The 19,784-nt window shown below is 39.9% G+C and overlaps 1 protein-coding gene and 1 long non-coding RNA gene across 2 annotated transcripts in view; both read left to right on the plus strand.

The window, feature by feature from the left end:
- obscna (obscurin, cytoskeletal calmodulin and titin-interacting RhoGEF a) overlaps positions 1-19,784 on the plus strand; it is a 46,397-nt gene that overhangs the window by 20,061 nt on the left and 6,552 nt on the right. The window contains 35 exon segments of the mRNA XM_034882176.1: positions 186-452; positions 692-958; positions 1,209-1,475; positions 2,248-2,514; positions 2,779-3,045; positions 3,774-6,020; positions 6,104-6,176; positions 6,275-6,369; positions 6,469-6,581; positions 6,679-6,879; positions 6,990-7,072; positions 7,358-7,531; positions 7,859-8,018; positions 8,152-8,253; positions 8,473-8,637; positions 9,202-9,360; positions 9,441-9,618; positions 9,915-10,028; positions 10,774-10,941; positions 11,447-11,549; positions 11,645-11,774; positions 11,878-11,983; positions 14,317-14,425; positions 14,955-15,085; positions 15,166-15,278; positions 17,173-17,341; positions 17,538-17,625; positions 17,717-17,917; positions 18,018-18,078; positions 18,169-18,246; positions 18,343-18,515; positions 18,669-18,695; positions 18,807-18,959; positions 19,501-19,546; positions 19,649-19,726. Of these exon segments, the coding sequence (XP_034738067.1) occupies positions 186-452; positions 692-958; positions 1,209-1,475; positions 2,248-2,514; positions 2,779-3,045; positions 3,774-6,020; positions 6,104-6,176; positions 6,275-6,369; positions 6,469-6,581; positions 6,679-6,879; positions 6,990-7,072; positions 7,358-7,531; positions 7,859-8,018; positions 8,152-8,253; positions 8,473-8,637; positions 9,202-9,360; positions 9,441-9,618; positions 9,915-10,028; positions 10,774-10,941; positions 11,447-11,549; positions 11,645-11,774; positions 11,878-11,983; positions 14,317-14,425; positions 14,955-15,085; positions 15,166-15,278; positions 17,173-17,341; positions 17,538-17,625; positions 17,717-17,917; positions 18,018-18,078; positions 18,169-18,246; positions 18,343-18,515; positions 18,669-18,695; positions 18,807-18,959; positions 19,501-19,546; positions 19,649-19,726 (7,133 nt within the window).
- On the plus strand, positions 3,139-3,652 carry LOC117950687. Its single transcript, XR_004657960.1, has 2 exons — positions 3,139-3,175; positions 3,536-3,652. It is a non-coding gene; the product is annotated as an uncharacterized LOC117950687 (long non-coding RNA).

Here is a 19,784-nt window from a genome sequence, read left to right on the forward strand (position 1 = left end):
AACCACAAACACACACCAAACATCTGAAGTACTAATGATTGTCTAAACCTTCTGGTATCTACTGAGCTGCTATTATTGCAGTCCCACCCATCTACACTGTAAATTTGCTGACTTCATTAATGTTTCAAGTATTTTCCCATTATAATAAAGTCTTGTTTTCTTCCATTCGTTACCTATTTTCACAGAGATCCCGCCATTCTTTAAAGAAAACTTACAAAGCTTGGAGGCTGAGGAGGGAGCTGCAGCCTCTCTGTGCTGTGAGCTGTCTAAAGCTAAAGTGTCAGTACAGTGGAAGAAGAACAGGCTGCCACTGAGAGCCAGCAGGAAGTATGAGATGAAACAAGATGGCTGCCTTCTCCAGCTTGACATCAAGGATCTCAAACTTGAGGACAGCGGCAGCTACACATGTCAAGCAGGAAGTGCAGAGACCACTGCTACTGTATCAGTGAAAGGTGTGTGTGCATTTGGATAATTTGGAATTCATTAGAAACTTTTAGTATTAGAACTGCATTTTATTATGCAATTCTTTACTTTACTTATCTGGTCTATGTGGTAGCCATTATATTATCCTACCCAACCCACTTAGAAAATAGATTTTCAAAAACAACACTTTAAATACTGTCTTTGCAAGGTTTCAAACACTGTTCCGATCCCATGTACAATTGTGTTTTTTTCTGGTCTATTTCCCTAGAGCTCCCTCCATTCTTTAAGAAAGACATCGATAGTGTGGAGGCTGAGGAGGGAGGTACAGCCTCTCTATACTGTGAGTTGTCTAAACCTGGTGCATCAGTACAATGGAAGAAGAATAGACTTCCACTCAGAGCCAGCAGGAAGTATGAGATAAAGCAAGATGGCTGCCTTCTCCAGCTCCACATCAACAATCTCAAACCTGAGGACAGCGGCAGCTACACATGTCAAGCAGGAAGTGCAGAGACCACTGCTACTGTATCAGTGAAAGGTGTATACATTTTGTAGTTAACAGTTTGCATGCAGTTAAGCACAGAAAATTGTTGAGAGGGTCCTTAGTTTCTGGAATGTGTTAAGTTGACATCACTGCATTTAGCCATCTGCATTGTTAGTTGGTCAAAAAACTTTTATGACGTCTGCATTACCAAACACATTTTCTCATTTGTTAGGTCTCAAGAAATCTCAGATTCCACCTAAAATGTGTAATTATGTTTGTTTCCAATCCATATCCCTTTTTGCAGAGCTTGTACCATTCTTCAACGAAGAATTACAAAGCATGGAGGCTGAGGAGGGAGGTTTAGTCTCCCTGTACTGTGAGCTGTCTAAACCTAACATATCGGTACAATGGAAGAAGAACAGGCAGCCATTGAGAGCAAACAGGAAGTATGAGATGAAACAGGATGGCTGCCTCCTCCAGCTCCACATCAAGGATCTCAAACCTGAGGACAGTGGCAGCTACACATGTCAAGCAGGAAGTGCAGAGACCACTGCTACTGTATCAGTGAAAGGTGTGTGTGCATTTGGAAAATTATTACTTTATTATAACACTTTGGTATTCATCTGCAACATGGCACCGTGACTTTGCGTAAACATACATGCCCACTTTCTTATCTGTACGCATTTTGAGCTGTCTGCGTGTATGTCTACGCTGTGTACAGTGGACGTAAACATAGACGCCACTTGCAGTCTTATCGCAAGAAGAAAGCAATGGTTGAGTTTAGGAAACGTAACACGTTGTTGGGTTTAAGAAAAAAAGAACCGGTTGGGTTTATAATAAGAAGAATGGGGTTGGCTTTAGTAAAAAAGAAACCCACGGTTGAGTTAAGGAAAACGTAACACATGGGACATGATCCTTGGTGTCCTGGGTGAAAGTCCTGTGTTTTACCCATCCACCACCCCAAACAGCCTCCCTATGCAGATTTTCGCCCTTTCCTGCTACTTGTTACGGCGTAATGTAGGTAAATGGAGGCCAAACGACGTTGATAAACACGCTAAAAAGCGAGTATGCGTCTTGATAACACACGAATAATGGCATACGACTTGGCGTGTCAAACATACACCATTTCACGAGATCAGTCTGTAGCATTAGAACTGCATACATTTAATGTGTGGTGCTTTCCTGTACTCATCTGGTCTATCTGGTAGCCAGTATGTTATCCTACCCACCCACCCACTTAGAAAAAAGGTTTTCCAAAACAACAGTTCAAATTCTATCCTGGCGAGGTTTCGAGCACTGTTCATCACATGTACAATTTTGTTTTTTCTGGCCCATTTTCCCAGAGCTCCCTCCATTCTTTAAGGAAGAATTACAAAGTGTGGAGGCTGAGGAGGGAGGTACAGCCTCTCTGTGCTGTGAACTGTCTAAACCTGGAGTGTCAGTACAGTGGAAGATGAACAGGCTGCCTCTGACAGCGAACAAGAAGTATGAGATAAAGCAAGATGGCTGCCTCCTCCAGCTCCACATCAAAAATCTCAAACCTGAGGACAGCGGCAGCTACACATGTCAAGCAGGAAGTGCAGAGACCACTGCTACTGTGACAGTGAAAGGTGTGCATGTTTGGCAATCGGCATAGCAATGTAATAATCTGTTAGCAATGTAACATACAATAAAATGTAAAGTAGACCTACGTTTGATTGTCTAAACCCTCTTGTACACATTATGTTGCTCATAACCTACCTAAATTATAAGTATTTAATTTAGGTGGGTAAATTTAGTAAACAAGTCTTGATACTGTTTAAATTCTGGTCTTAAACATTTCCTCATTACACTGAATATGTATGATTTCTTTCCAATTTGCACCCATTTCGTAGAGCTCCCACCATTCTTCAAGGAAAACTTAGAAAGTGTCGAGGCTGAAGAGGGAGGTACAGCCTCTCTGTGCTGTGAGCTGTCTAAACCTGGAGTGTCACTACAGTGGAAGAAGAACAGGCTGCCACTGAGAGCAAACAGGAAGTATGAGATGAAGCAGGATGGCTGCCTCCTTCAGCTGCACATCAAGGATCTCAAACCTGAGGACAGCGGCAGTTACACATGTCAAGCAGGAAGTGCAGAGACCACGGCTACTGTATCAGTGAAAGGTGTGTGCATTTTCAGACTGATCTTATGAAATGGTGTATGTATGACATGCCAATTTGTATGCCGTTGTTGGCGTGTTATTGTTTATGAACGCAATTTGGCCTCCATTGACTTACATTAGCTTGCGACAGCGTGTGAATTTACGCCGTAGCGATTAGAATGAAAGAGCAAAATATCCGCATAAGGAGGTTTGTTGGGGTGGTGGATGGGTAAAAAACAGGACTTTCACCCAGGAGAGCGGGCATTGTTTCCCGCGTGTGGTGTTTCCTTAAAGCCAACCCCATTGTTCTTTTCCTAAACCCAACCCTCTTATTCTTTTATTAAACTCAACCATTGCTTTCTTCTTTTCCTAACCCCAACCCCGTTATTCTTTCCTAAAGTCAAGTTTTACTAAATCCAACCCCATTTTTCTTTTCCTCAACCCAACCATAGCTTTCTCCTTGTGATAACACGTTGTTCTTGCAAAACACGGCGGCAACAGACCGAGTCGAGTGTATGTTTACGCCCGCTGTATACAGCATAGACATACACGCGGATAGCTCAAAATGTGTACAGATAACACGGCAGTTGGCTTAAGAAAGTGGGCGACTATGTTTACGCAAAGTCATGATACCACGTTTTAATAATAAATTGGAAAAGTGACAGAAACTAGTTTCACTAAGTTTGTTTTCCATCCAACCTCGACCACACGTAAATCAGTCAACAAAATGTGTTTCATTCTCTTTTCTAGCACTAGAGCTTACTCCACCAAAGGCAGAGCCTTCCACAATACTGCCCCGGGAAAAGGGCACTGTTTCCAAACCGACTCCTACTCTAGAGAACCAAACGCCTGGACTCCAAGAGGCTAAGCCTGTTCCTCCAGAGCCCAAAAAGAGAACTAATAGGAAAGCATCTATTACAAGTTTAGAAAAACACATGGAGTCAATATTTGACCTAAAACAGGGCATCCAACCTGCAAGATCTGTGGAGACGGACTTTGATGTTGCACAGAAGGTAACACAACAGGAGAAGCATGGGAAGAAAGACAATGAGGTGTATAAGGAAATTGACAAGACAGTGAGACTACTGGAGAAGGGTGATGGGGTTGACAAGAAGGCGGAAGAGCCAGCAAGGCCTTTGGAAAGGGAGAAAGATGTTTTCATAGAGAAGAGACAACCAGGAACAAATTCTGAGAAATTACTCAAAGTCGACCGTGACGCAAGTCAGTTAGACAGGGTTCAGGCAGACACTTTGTTTGAACAAAAGAAAAGGGGAAATGAAGTTGAACAGAGCTCAAAACAAGGAGGAAAGCCTTCAGAGAAAACAAGTGAAGTTGAGAAGAAGGAAAGCCATCCAGGAAAAGTTCTGTGGCAGAATCGGCAAGATGAAAAACAGCCTGTGAAACTGTTAGATACGTTTAGTGGTAGTAAAACAATAAAGGAACAAGAAGAGAAGTCCACAGAAAAGGAGGGCAAAGTAGAGGAAGAAGAACCTTTTAAACCACCAGTAAGATCTAAAGGAAAGGCAACAGGGGTGAAGGAGCTGCTTAAACATGGTCCAAAGGAAACTCAGGAGATCATTATCCAATCAGTGAAGCCTACTTTAAATGATTCTGAAGACCATAAACAGAGAGACCATGTGAAACATGTGTCCATAGAGGCAGAGAGAGAGGAAAAGCCACTTAAACTAGTGCCGTCTGTAAATCAGCTGGACAAAAAGTCAGTAGAACAACCAGTAAAGACTTTAGAAAAAGAAGCTGCATTTGCTCCTCCAAAACCACCCATGAGGATCAAAAGCAAAGCAAAGGGGGGAATGAAAAAAGAATCATCAAGGGACACAGAGACAGATCAAGATGATGGGCAGATGACAAGTGTTGAGGTGAAAACAACAGATGATCAGCCCATTCCAAATGCATTAGGGTCTTTGAAAAAAGAGGTTGAAGAGAAACCAATAATCGAGAAGAAACAATCAGTAACAACAGACATTGAGATAGTTGAGAAAATTAAGCAACCTGTGAAAGCTGAGGATAAAGATGGAAACACTAAACAGCCGATTAAACAACCAGTTAAACCCATGAGAAAAGAACCGGAACTGGTGCAGGACATGAAACTTGTAGTCGAGCCAATGAAAAGTGAGGAAGAACGACAAAGAACAAAGACGACAGAAGACATTCCTCTCCTCTATATTTCTGAAGATGAAACTTTCTTAGAGGCTTTGATTGACATACCAGCCAACCACAGCAATGTCCAGGCCCCTGGCAGTTTTGTTGAAGGGTCCACCCAACCCGCTACTCTTCCTCCAATTAATGTGCCGCAGAAAGCACAACCACCAAATGACGGTACACCGGAGATTGACATCAGGGTTGATGACGAACCACAGATGAAAGAGGCTGCAGTCAAGATCCAGGCTGCCTTCAAAGGCTACAAAACCCGCAAAGACATGCGACCTGTCTTTAAAGAGGTGTTTAAGAACCAGAGTGCAAATCTTCATGGTACAGTCACTCTAGTGTGTATTGTAGAAGGAAAAGTCAGCACAGCACGCTGGCTAAAACAAGGCCAACAAATCCTTAATGACCAGCGACGCCATGTTGAGACTACAGAGAACGGTGTATGCACACTGGTGATAAAAAACCTGACTACCTTTGACAGTGGAATCTATACATGTGAGGTGGTGAATATGTTTGGTATGACCTCCTACAATGGAAATGTAACAGTAGTACAGCCACAGAAGCCTGTTCCGGCAGTCCAAAAGCCTGTACACCCTCCACTTGCAGCCATAACACCTCTGCAACTCGCCTCGGCAAAGCTTGAGGCCCAGGCCAAAGCACAGACTCAGGATCTGCCTGAGACTCAAACCCAGATACCCACTTCAGCTACAGATGCAAACTACGTAGAAAATGTGAGCGTGTCTCTGTGGGAGGCCTACAACCTGACGGAGAAGAACACTCAGATGAGCCTACAAGAGAGGAGAGGATCCTCACTCATTACTGCCAGCTCTAGTGAGTAACATGTTTATCTACAAACAGTAATAACAAATATGGATTTACTTGGCCATATATTTAAAGTATAGCGCTTCCAACAGTGTCGAGTCCCTCGGATTATGACACAGCTCCAGATGTGATGGAACCTGCTGAGACTGGCTCAGCTGTACCAAGGTCAGCGGGCAGAGAGAAAATTACTGTTACATGATTTTGATTGCTAATCTTTAATATTGTGCTCATAAAGATACACAACATATGTCAAAATGTTACAGGGAAGTGACAAAAGGAGCAGACAAAGTGCCTCCAAAAGATGATAAAAAACAGATGGTTCCTCCACAATCTCCGAAGAAACTACTGAAGATCAAAGGTCAGCAATGTGGATTCATTGCTGGTTTTAATTGTTTATCACTTTACCACTAAGTTTCTAATCAGGTTTATTATAGCTATGTTACTCTTTAATGTATAGGGGCTCAGGAAAGTAGAATGAGGACACCCTCTCCTAAGCACCAATGCGCTCAAACACCCTTAACTAGTGCTGTCTCTGGATCAGAGTCGGAAGGGGAAGAGGACAGACGAGAGGTACTTGTCATATGTGCTGTATTAGTCAGTAGTTACATTGCCCATTTCACTTTATAAGCCTTTAAATATATCACATATTTTCTTTTTTTTACCTCAGACATTTGAAATGTATGTGGCCCGAGCTGATTGCAGTCCGAACAGCGGAAAAAAGGACAGTTTTGTTCTGAAGGAGGGCCAGTTTGTAGAGGTCCTGGACTCTGTTCATCCAGACAAGTGGTTGGTGAGGACCAAACCCACCAAAACCAACCCTGCTCGACAGGGATGGGTGTGTCCAGCCTACCTGGAGAAGAAAAGGAAGGTAGGATGTATAAATCCTAAAATCAACTCCAATACTGCGTAAACATGTTTCATCAAGTAATGACAAATTAAAAAGGCTTTTAATAAACTAACTAGAAGTCTTTTGAACAGGAAACCTTCCCGCAACTGAGAGCACCTCAAGAGGATCTTGATGGAATTGGGTCTACAGGAGAAGAGTACAGGAGAGCTCTGAGGTCTGTCATTCTGCAATTATATACTGACAGGTTAAATAAACTTTGAGAAACATCACAAGGCACATTGCTGTTGGATATAAATGTATTTGTAATTCTATTTATTGTTTAATTTTTCGTTATGTCTATTACTATTTTACTATTTGGTTATTCTTACACGTACTCCTTGCTAAACTTTGATAACTTGGCTTTTGTGATGTTGAAGAACTTATTGTTTAAATAACAAATCTTAGATGTGAACAGTAAGAACAAACAACTTATCTGTATTAACTTGCCATATTTTATTAGCCAGCTGATCCGAGGCCTGATTGATGGAGAAGAGGAGTTTGTAAAGGAGATGAAGATGTTTACCTCTCACCAGCTGAATTATTTGGATTCTAGCCGCCACGTCCCCATTCACATCCTTAACCAGAAGGAGATCATTTTCAGAAATATCAAGGACATTGTGCTTCTGCATGAGAGGTAACGCAACCACAAGAAATGCATTGTACTGTACTTGTTCTGTGCATAACAAATATGCTAATTTGAATGTGTAATTAAATAAAACATAATTATCAAATTATGCCACCTGTATGGATCAATATTTAATCCGTAGAGTTGTGTCCTGTACGCATTCTCCTCTTCAAATTTTGTGCCTCCTAATTTATTGTTAGGAAGAGATTCCGTTGTATTTCTCATACGAAGATTTGTGTGACCGGCAGTCTATATGATATTTTCGAATGTCCCTTTGTGTCCTTTTCTACTGTCAAACTCAGTCTGTTATTTTATCATTAATTTATGTCTTCTCAGGTCCATCCTTCTTGGACTGAGAGAGTGTGGCACAGACGACGATGTGGCTATGCATCTGATCAAACACACAGAGGACTTTGAGAAGTATCTTCACTACATGGTGGGACAAGCACAAGCAGAGGCCTGCATCACTGACAAGGCTGTCCAACAGTATTTCAAAGTATTCACATCTGTTTGTATTTAAACATAAGGATTTCTCATGGACATTGTGGAAACTAATGTTCTAAATAGAAACGTTATTACACTGATCTAATGCTCTTAATTTCTTTAATATGTCACTCATTACACTTCAGGAGTTACCAGAATCTGGTAAGCTTGAAGACCCTGTCATGGATGTCCTTACCTTCCTCCAGCGACCAGTGGAGAGGATTCAAACTTACCAGGCTTTACTAAAGGTCAACATTCAGTTTTGTAGATCATTAATGTAGAAATGCCGTAAATATACAGTTTAATGGCATATTTTTGCCTGTTTCTTTATCTTCTAACTCTCAATTAAACAGGAATGTTGCAAAGAAATTTGGAATTTATTTGTTCTTCTGTTGCACAAATTATAGTCTCTCCTTGAAAGTGTGTCATATGAATGCCTGAGATGTAAATAAAAATGTTATTTGCAGGAGCTGATCAAGAACAAAGCCAAGAGTGGACAGAGCTGCTGTCTTTTGGAGGATGCCTTCTCCATGGTGTCCTGTCTACCCTGGAGGTCTGACAACCTGCACCAGGTGTCCCTCATTGAGAATTACCCAGCTCCTCTAATGGCCCTGGCCGAGCCCGTGCGTCAGGTAACTACAAACAAATTACAAGTTTCCATATCCACGTTGAGCTCTGGGTCCAGTATGAACATAAAAACCTGAACACCATTACACCTGGAACACAACGCAGGCATAAGCGTTGCGTATAGCAGTGTAGCACAGCTATTACTATTTAGGCGCCAATGTTATCCAATCTGTCCAGACCCACCGGATGTCTCCTCTATTTTTTAAGGGATACGTGAGCGTATGTATCAAGCCAGGCAGGTAGTCACATACAGGAAGACTACAGTGCAGCCGGATTCTTTACAAAAATAAAGCACTTTTCAAAATAAAACACCTAGGTTCATAGTGATATTTGACTATCTTGACTTCTCACAGCAAGACATGTGATAAGGCTCTCACACACACACACATGCATGTTGAATATTTATTTTTTACAACCGCCTTTTCTGTTAATTTGCAGCACCAATTCAAGTTATAACTTAGTTTGACAATGCTAGTTAACTAAAGAAATCTCAAGTATAAATATCAGCCTTAAATGTGCACTCTGATAAAAAAAAAAAGAAGACTCTTCACTTGCTGTCTTTCTTTCAGGGAGTCTTCACAGTGTGGGAGGAATCTCCAGACATCAAGACGGGCTCTAGAGGGCATCAAAGACAAGTCTTTCTCTTCAAGGAATGTATTGTACTGTGTAAACTTAAAAGAGACATCAGGATGAACAGTGACACCTTCATCTTCAAGAACAAAATGAAGGTAAGATTGGTTAAATACCACAATTGGCCACATGTGATGACAATTCCTCTTCCTCATTCTCACTTTTCAATCTCCCCTAGCTGAATGATGTGGACATAAAGGAGACTTTGGGCGGAGATGAAAAGTCTTGGGGGTTGTGGCATGAGCACAGGGGCTCAGTGCGGAAGTATACACTACAAGGACGCTCCACCCTGGTCAAACTCTCCTGGCTCAAGGACCTGAAGGAGCTACAGCAACGTTCCAGCCTGCCCACTAACAGTAAGTTTTTTTTTGGGAAGGGAAATACATTCCAGGGAACGTTTGACAATGAATCCGAAGACTATGAAATCTATTTTCAATATTACACTGGCAGCTCAAGGATTATCTATTATTGTTGACTTCAGATATGAACTCTTTGGCTTTTGTGATAAGTGAATCAAAGGTTAAGTCTCTTTGTCTCCTGTCCTTTGTTTTTCTTACTGTGGTTCAGGGTCAAAGTGATATTGCATAACATTTTCATCAAATGATTGGTGGGTGATTTCTGTGTTTGTGTTTGTGTTTGTGTCTGTGAACAGGCCCACCAGTGTTTGAAGCACCATTGTCTGACTGCACAACAAAGATAGGACAGACAATCAAATTGACCTGTAAGGTCACAGGATCACCAAAACCGGTGGTCAGCTGGCTCAAAGGTCAGCAACAGCTTATTAGAATGTAGATACTGCACACATTGTACCACAGTGTTACACTGTGGTACAAGACACAGGTTTAGGTTCCTAAACAATAGATTTTACAATACCAATTTTATAAAACCAAAAGAAATGACAACATTACGGCACAAATCTTTTCCCGTATAATTCATCTCCTACAACGTGATCCCCGTTTCTGTGTAATGTAGAGTTTTTCCTGCGTGTCTCTACAACGTGTAACGTTAGACAGCCAATAACAGACATTATTAGATCTTGGTAGAAGCATGCTGCATGCTTATTGGCTCTTTGACACTAATACAATTTACTTTTTAGGTATTAAAATTGGGTTTTGAACGACGAGGCATTTTTTTATGCTAAATGTTTTTAGAGGCAATTCCGTCGGTGCTTAAAAAGTATTGAATTTGGTGCCCAGCCCTAGTTTGATAAATATATTGATAAATCCATGGCGCTGTCTGTGGTGCTGAAGTAGCAGATAGATTTGTAATTCTTTCGGCCCTGCTCTTCTGTCAGTTTTGTCTCATTGAGGATCTTTAATATCCTATAAACTATATAGCAGAGGGAGGAGGGGGTTATTATAAAAATAAAGAACCAAAAGGGTCGTTCGTGGGTCGGTTCCCTAGTCCATCCCCCCTTAAAAGATTATAAAATTGCCTACTGCATCCATACTACATTGTGTGGTTTGGTTACAATTTGGTTTCACAGTAAAAATCTGATATCTACCTCTTAGACGGCCTTCCTTTAGAGGACGACCCTCGTCACATCATCACGGCAGACCGATCAGGAAACTGCTGTCTCATCCTGGACAGCCTCACTGCAGAGGATTCTGGACAGTATGCCTGCTATGCTCTCAGCTGCATGGGCAGTGCTGGTAGTCTGTCTAAGGTTGTGGTGTGCGGTGAGTCTATAGGTGCATCTAAATCACTTATTTGTTGAGCCGTGTCTGTTTGTAGCTGATTGATGTACGTGCATGCGCTGTCACAGAGTAACAAAGGACAGCTATATTACTTACTACTACTTTATCATAGTACTGTGACTAAAATTACAATTACCAATACTACTTCTACTGCCACTACTGATGCTAAAGTGTACTACTATTACCAGTGATTATAGCTGTCACAATAACTACTATTGTTGTTACTACAACTATTACTACTGCCATTGTGGTTTTTAATACTATATTACTTTTAACTACTTCGCATATCAATATCCTCACTATTGTTACAACTGCTATTACTCTACTATTGTGACTACTACTTCTATTAGATACTAGTACTTCTTCATCTACTACTGTTACTACTGATATATTACTGCAATTACTGTAACTACCATTAGTGGTCTATTTATGATCATAGGAGCACAGATGACACTTTTCTTCTCTCTCCTTTGTATTCTCTCTTCAGCTCCACCTAGATTTGTGTGTCGGTTGGAGAGTGCTTGTCTGATAGAAGGAGAGAATATACAGTTTACTTGCTCCACACTTACTACTCCTTTACCACGAATCAGGTATGACAACACAGAGCAAAGGTAACCACAGTAGTTGCTACATGATATTTTTGGTCATTGTGTTTTTCAAACACATCCATCTTTGGGTTTTGAAGGTGGTTGAAAGATGGCAGAGAGTTGACTGACCAGCAAAAATACGTCATCCTGAATGATGCTCTGAGTGGAATCTTGTGTCTGGTGGTCATCAGTGCAACAGAGGCGGATATTGGACAGTATGAGTGTGAGGTATAAAATCCATAAAATCTAGAATGTATGAAGATAGTCTGAATCATTGATATACGAGATCTCCCTTTAAAATACAGTATGTCAATTGTTTTGTGTTTTCTAGCTTTGGAATGAGTTTGGCTGCATCAAGTGCAAGGCAGGTCTGTGCCCCGCTTACATACCACCGATCGACATTGAGGATGACCAACCACAGGACTTACCTTCTAAAGGTAGGCCAGCCAGAGCCGCTAAAGGTAAATATCCTCCACACAGGACGGAAAGCCATGGCAGGGTTTTCATGTGGATGCTCCACACTTTCACCGGTTCAGCTGTGTTTGAGAACGGATGAAGCACATGCCATTGTTTGAATTCAGTTCACCTCACTTCTGATCCTGTCACCCTTTTTACTTCACATAATATGACATTTCTTCACTTTCCAACAAACTGCAACAATTTGCATCAATTGTCACTTTCAACCACTACCCCTCATCCATTACATCCAGTTGATGCCATTTTGAGATTGTACTCACATTTTCCTTTTCTTCCATTTCACACACACTCTCACATCATAAATAGTTCCAACTACAGTTGTCACTTGACCCCCAGGAATTATGGCATGGACTGCATTGTTTGATATTTTGGTATGCATGAGCTAAAAGTACCCTGACATGGTTTTTTTCTTCATTTTTCTATTTTTGGTAATATATTTTTCTGGCTAATTGAATTGATGCCAATTGCATTGTTTTATGGGTATTCTTTGTTAGGAAGCTAACATATTTTTTATAACATGTCTTACGTCTTTCTAGTACATTTCTCGTGTTGTTCTTTTATATATCTAAATTTATAGAAGTGTAAAACATAGCCCAAGTCTAGGGCTGCTTGATTATGAAAAAAATCACAATCAGGATTATTTTGGTCAATATCGAAATCACAATTATTAAATGATATATTGCTATTATTGAACTTAAACAGTACAAAAAAAAACACTTTGAACTGTAAAATTTACCTAAATATTTTTCCATTTGAACCCCCCACTCCCCCATTCAGAACAAAAGAGTTTACTTGGAAAACTTAATGTGCAAAATCAGTTGTTTTTTTAGATTATTCAGTTTTTGTGATCATTAGGAGCCGAATCATATTCGCAATTTAAATTCAAATTAATTGCACAGTCCTAGCCAAGTTAAAGTATTCCAAGGGAAATTCATGAGGGTGTCCCCTGTATCTTCTCTATCTTGTAATGGGTCCTTGGAATTGAGAACCTTTGGTCTAGGTTACTTAACTTAGAAGTTGATGCTTGCGTCATACTGTAAGTTCACACTGTTTGTGTCGCTACTGAAATCAAATATCATTATTAGCTCTCTCACAAACTGCTACACATTAGACCCCTACCTAAACATATCTAACACCTGTACAGTACCAACCTTAACCTTCCCTTTTGGTGTTGAATATGTTTCACCGCTCATTTAATCTGTTCCTCTCACTAGTGGTGAGTGCCAAGCACTGTGATATGTGTTAATTAATAAGGTTAGTCACAATATTGACTAAACAACCTGAAACTTAATACCTAACATTAACCGTTTATAACAACAGTCTATTGCCATAACTCAGCGGGATCTAATGACTACCATTCAACATAGACACCATACTGTACTTCCCTGCATCCTCACCCATGAAAAGGCATTGATACATTTATTGTATGGAATGTTTTTTGTGTTTTTCATCATGTTTACACTTTCCACAGAAGAGATTGGGATAGACATTTTTTCCTCCTTTAGACTGACATTAGGATCCAAAAATCAGACGAACCTTGAGGAGCCGGAAACTAACAGCAGTAATTTGACTACGGAGATAGCAAGTATCCACTATTACAGTGATATATTTAGTGATTTTTCAACAGTATGTCTGTTTCTATCACGTGGGGTCAGAAATAAAAGTAGTATAACACAGTAGAATAGGATATAGCAAAATTCAATAGAATTTTTAGATGTTGCTGAACACCCACTGTAAGTTTGATGTACAATATTCTTTATACAGGCTATAACATTGGCTCCTCTAGATAAATGCATTTTCTTACTGGATTTATTAAACCAGTTCACCATGTTTTCCCTTCCATTGTCCATAACCTACATCTTTTTCCATTTTCCCTCCACTATTCCTAAAGCAGGAAATTCCTCACATGGACTGTTCCATGTAAGTCATCACTGTCACGATAACAAATAACCACGCAACATTCCCCTTTCTCCTCTTGCCAACGCATGCCCAGCTAACTCTTCACTCCTACGAACACAAGATGGTCATGTGCTGGGCAGGTGTTCCCTTTGGAGTAGACATGTCCTGTTGATTGGGTTAGTGGGCTTAAACTCTCACATACTGAGGTAAGAAATGCATTATTTCTGTTCCTGGCATGTAAGGTAATGTACTTTTTCACTTTTCCTTTTTCATTGATTCATTTAAGTAAAGTCAATGCAACATATTAAATCATCAAAATATATTTGAAGATTACATACTTATTGTACGTGTCTGATCCATAAACTCCTGCTGTATTGCATTTTGGTTTTCATAGATGCAGATTCAGAGGGCTGGTCATCTGCCTTTGTGAAGAAATGGCTGCAGACGGATTTCAGTCCGACCTCTATTGCTAAGATGCTCTTCCCTCCGGGACACCCTGAACAGTAAGCAGTGAAGAAAGAAGTATTCAGATCCTGACTAATAACACACTGTGTAAATACTCCACTACACATAAAAGTCTAGCATTCAAAACCTTACTTTTATAAATGCATGGAAGTATTATCAGCAAAATGTACTTAAAGTAAACATACTCCCTGTCAGTATTTTACTATTTGATATGATATTTCTGTGTGAATATTACTAATGCGTTATTGTGTATGTTGCAGTTTACTGCTGTAGATTTAAAATTGTACTCATTTTTACATATTCTGTCAGCTCATATGTTTGTAGTGTTGCGGTCCTGTGAGAACCATGTATCTCTAAAAGTCATTTCAGGGTGTCTGGAAACTGCCTGGTATTTGGCTTTGTGACGATATATTTTCTAGCTGCAGTATATAGTTTATTTATCTTAAGAAGTAGGATAATTTTCTCAGCACATAGAGGAACACTTTCTCCTTCACTTTATCACACACATTCAATCAGCAAATGTGGAGAGACATGGTTTTCAGTTTTTAATCTTATTTTTGTCTCCAGAACTGAATGTAGCACTGAGGAGCCTGTTTCTGCCTCTACATCCATGGATCAGGCGATACAGCAGCCTGTGTGTTACCTTGAGGAGGAAGAGGAGATTTACATATCGGAGCAAATGCAGGAAATTGCAGATGGTATTATTGTCTCTATAACTAAAGAGTATGACTTATTTCAACCTTTGTGTGATTACTAACTGATCTAATCTCCTGCTCAGCTCCTCCCTCCATCCAGGTACCCACTGAGGATCTGTGTGTAGAGCCAGGCCAACCAGCTACATTCACTGCCATCATCACAGGAAGGCCGACTCCTAATATACAGTGGTACAAGGTAGAAGCACTGTAGATTAGTGATCACCTAAAGGGTTGGTTGCAGCAAGATCATGGGGTGGCTGGTTTGTGACATGACTTAGGGCACTGGTTTCCAAACTGTGGGTCCCGACCTTCACTAGGGGTCATGAGGCCTTCTTGATTTTAAGGGGTCTAATTGTTACCGGCAAGAGCAATAGTTACACAGGCTAAGAAGCATTCCGTAGCCAGATACAAAACAGGAAACTGTGACTCTGTGAATCAATAGAGCACCAAAGTTAGCATCACTAAGCTAGTTTATTTCTGTAACATTAGCATGAGTTCCCATACATTCACATTGTCTTTATAAACTCTCTAATTAAAGTGCATGTTAAAATGATAATAAAATGTTTTAAAATTAAATACATGGTGTAACCAAACTGATGATAAGTGATATTAAAGCAGTCTTTCTGAAAAACAATGCACATACATTCAACAATTAACATAAATTAAAAAATACCAAACTTGGCTTAACTCAAACTACTAAAATGCACCCAAATAACCTGTTAATAATTTCAACATTAGCATACAAACCCATACATATTGCCTTCTTACCTCTTACACATCTGCATTTAGCTTAGCTAACGGTAGCGCTTGACAATATGGCGTCTATAACAACATCTAAAACTAGCAGTATTTAAAAGTGACAAGTATTTTTGTCACCATTCCATCACTTCTGGCTGGCTAATACTCTTATTAAAATATAGGACACCTGTCCTCATGCTACAGAATGCTAAAATCAGTAACTTACACTTAAAAAATACAGTGTACAACTACGTTGTAAAACCAAAGTTCATAAAAAGAACTAAAGTTACATAGCATGCCGACACTAGCTTCGAAGTTAAACTTTTTACCCTTAAGACACACCTCAAAATCCTCCAACAACATCACACAACGATTACTATACCATTTGGACAATATGCTGATATATGCTAGAAAGTAATTGTGCACTACTTGTGGCTGTCAGATAACAGAGAGAGCAGCAAAGTTAGCGTGTTACTCACATTGACCGTTAATACAGTCTATGGTTACTCACTGCAAAGCTCGTTCATTTGAACTGCGCATGAGCAGAGCTAAGAGCTACGGTCTCCCTTATGGATGTACAGAGGAGCGCCATCTACTGACGTGGAAGCGTAATCGCTTTAAGTAAGTAGTAAAGAATAATGGTAAAGACTAGTTAAAATGGATCAAATATTAACAAAAATATTGGGACGTCTGTTTAAATAAAAAATAAACATGTAGCCATAATACCCCTTATAAAAAGAAACTCAATAATTTCTTTGAAGAAAACTAAATTTAATTTTATTTTATTACTGTACAATGTGTAAACTTTAAAAATAACTCACAGCACAAGGGCACGGTGAAGACCTGACCACAAGCTACTGTGTATATATACTGTATATTTTATATATGCCTATTCCTGTAAGTATTTATGTTATAAAATAATAAATATATACCTAATACAGAGAATTGTCTTAAAAGTTCCTAAAAATCATCTCTAATGCAATAGTTGCAGTATATAATCTGCTAAAAATTTCTCAGAAATTGCTCACAAACTTCCTGAGGGGAAAAGGTTGGGAACCACTGATTTAAGGGATAGAAAAAAATATAATCTACCTACTATGCAAGTTACTTTTGTAGATACTATTTTCAATCACTTACTGAATATTTAGCCAAACAACAACAATGGGTATCACAAATCTAATAAAATATGTTTTCTAGTGAAATTCTAAATAGTTTACAGTCATACTGCCTCATCTGATAATAAATCATAAAAGGTTTTTAGGGTTTAACGTTACATTACATCACAAACAATTGACCAGCACTTGTAGACCTAATAGCTGTCCCTATTAAAACTTAGCTCTTTTTTCTGTGAGGATGGAGAGGAGCTTGCAGCGAATAATAATGTAGAGATAGTACAACATGGCGCCCGCTGCACAGTGACCATCGTGTGCCCCGAGGGTGAGGACAGCGGCATATATACCTGCTTGGCCTACAATGACTCTGGCCATGTCTCATGCCAGGCGGAGCTGACAGTGGAGGAAGGTAAGACAACACCAATGCTGCTATGCATCATTATTTGAGTTCTATAGACATAGACTCATTCATCTGAGCTAACTGCAATTTAGCTTAGGCTTAAAGCGTGTCACAAGACGATATTGCCCTAAAGGTTAGGAATACATAGGGATTGACATTGTGGTGGACGGTCCTGTTTTATTCAGAGGTTTTGTTTTCCCTACAGGCCCACTGGAGTGTCAGGAAAGAGAGGTGGAGCTTGGAAAGAGAAGGAAGTTATTCTCCATCTATGATGTCCATGAGGAAATTGGAAGGTGCACCTGTACCTGTTTATTGATGTAGTCCAACCTGCCCATGGGCCCTGTCAAGATTTGAAATGATTAACAGCATCTCTCTGTGTTTTAGGGGAACCTTCGGGGTAGTAAAGCGAGTTGTCCACAGAAGAACATGTGAAGTATTTGCTGCCAAGTTCCTGCCTCTGCGGAGCAGCACTCGGACCAGGGCCTTCCAGGAAAGGGACTTGTTATCCCGTCTGGCTCACCCCAGAGTTGCCTGCCTGCTGGATTTCTTTTGTACCAGACACACTCTGGTGCTGATCACAGAAATGTATCCTTTCCGTGATATTCTACAATATATTCACTAAAGTGGGTTTACTTTGTTGAGTTTGTTTTTTATACAATTAAGAGTTCTTTAACACCATTTCTAGCTGCTGTTCTCATGGACTTCTGGACCATTTATTTCTAAAAGGATCCGTCTCTGAGAGAGAGGTGCAAGCATACATTTAGTCCCTACAAACTTACTTTTGTCCTGCAAACATTATGTATTGTTTTTTACTTATATTCTATTATTTATTTTAGGTTCAGTCATACATCCAGCAAATCCTGGAAGGAGTTGGTCACATTCACAGCATGAACATTTTGCACCTGGACCTTAAAGTGAGATTTTGGGGTCCAACATTGCACTATTCACTGTGTCATTATTTTTTAATTTAACTTAATTTTTTTTTTTTTTTTTTATACACCCCCCTACAGCCTGATAATATACTCATGGTGTATCCGCCCAGAGACGAGATCAAGATCTGTGACTTTGGCTTCTGCCAAGAAATAGACACATCCAGACACCAATACAGCATGTTTGGTACACCAGAGTTTGTTGCCCCTGAAATTGTTCACCAAGAACCAGTCACTGTGGCCACCGATATTTGGTGAGTTTGGTGAAGACTAATCTGGCAAACTGAAACTTACATCAAATATGGATTTAAATAAAAGCTGAAATAACTTGCAATAAACCCCGGACAATTGTAAATACCCAGCAAACAATAGGACATTGCAATAATATCTCTTATTCTCTCTGCTAGGTCTGTAGGTGTTATGGCCTATTTATGGTATGTTTCACTGCACTTTTGATAATATTCTCAAAATCTTCAATATGGAGTTTATCCAAAGCTGAGTTATGGTTTGTCTATTTACATGATGCTTTATCTTTGTCTTGATAGTCTGGTGTGCCGTTGCCCTTTTGCGGAAGCGACAGACCGTGCTACACTGCTGAGGGTGGGGGAGGGGACCCTGAACTGGGATGCCCCTGACGTCTCCTCAAGGAGCCCTGATGCCCAGAACTTTCTCCACATGCTCCTTCAGCCAGATCCAGAGTAGGGAAGCATTTTTATTGTTGCTTACTCTGCTACTTCAATCCAGTCTCTCAAAGTCATCAAAGATATTTTCAAAATGTTGTGCAAGTAACATAAAGTCCTCTTTCATCGGACAAATGAGTATGAAGGAGTCTCTTTGAATAAGTTATATCAATGCCATTTCTGACCCAATTTTTTTTCAATGTATTCTTGTTAAAGCTGCATTTAGCTAATTTTGAACCCTCCTTGATTAAAAGTAAGAACAAGTGGGGCTCAACCAAACAGGAAAACAAACAATGATTGAAAAGTTACTTAAAACTGCATAAAACTACATTAACTAGGCTGATCATCTTTGTGGTTGTACTAGCACTGTTTTTTGTTAAAGACAGTTTTTTAATTTAATGTTAATTCAGAATGTATTCTTTTTAGAATATTACATGTGTTCACCACCTCTAGTGGTTAATTACACAGCTGCAGGGATGTGTGTGCAGGTTGTGTTGAGGTGTGGTTTCATGGTGCCACATAACACACGTCTGACCACTCTCGATTTTTCTTTACCTAGGAAACGACCATCTGCCTTTGAGTGCTTGAGCCACGAATGGCTCCAGGTGAGAGGAAATGCAGCACAATGGGTGCTTTAATCGAGCTTCACTTGAATCAAAAACTTAGTAACACAACAAAACACACATCTTTTGTAACTCTGTTCACAGGACGAATATGCGGGAGAAGATACGGATGAAATCAACACCAAAACTTTGAAAATCTTCATCTCAAAAAGGAAATGGCAGGTGAGTTACCCGACTTCATCAAAACCACATCTGGGGACAAAAGGAAACTGGTTTCTTG

This window comes from Etheostoma cragini, chromosome 9 (assembly GCF_013103735.1).
Source record: "Etheostoma cragini isolate CJK2018 chromosome 9, CSU_Ecrag_1.0, whole genome shotgun sequence".
Lineage (NCBI taxonomy): Eukaryota > Metazoa > Chordata > Actinopteri > Perciformes > Percidae > Etheostoma > Etheostoma cragini.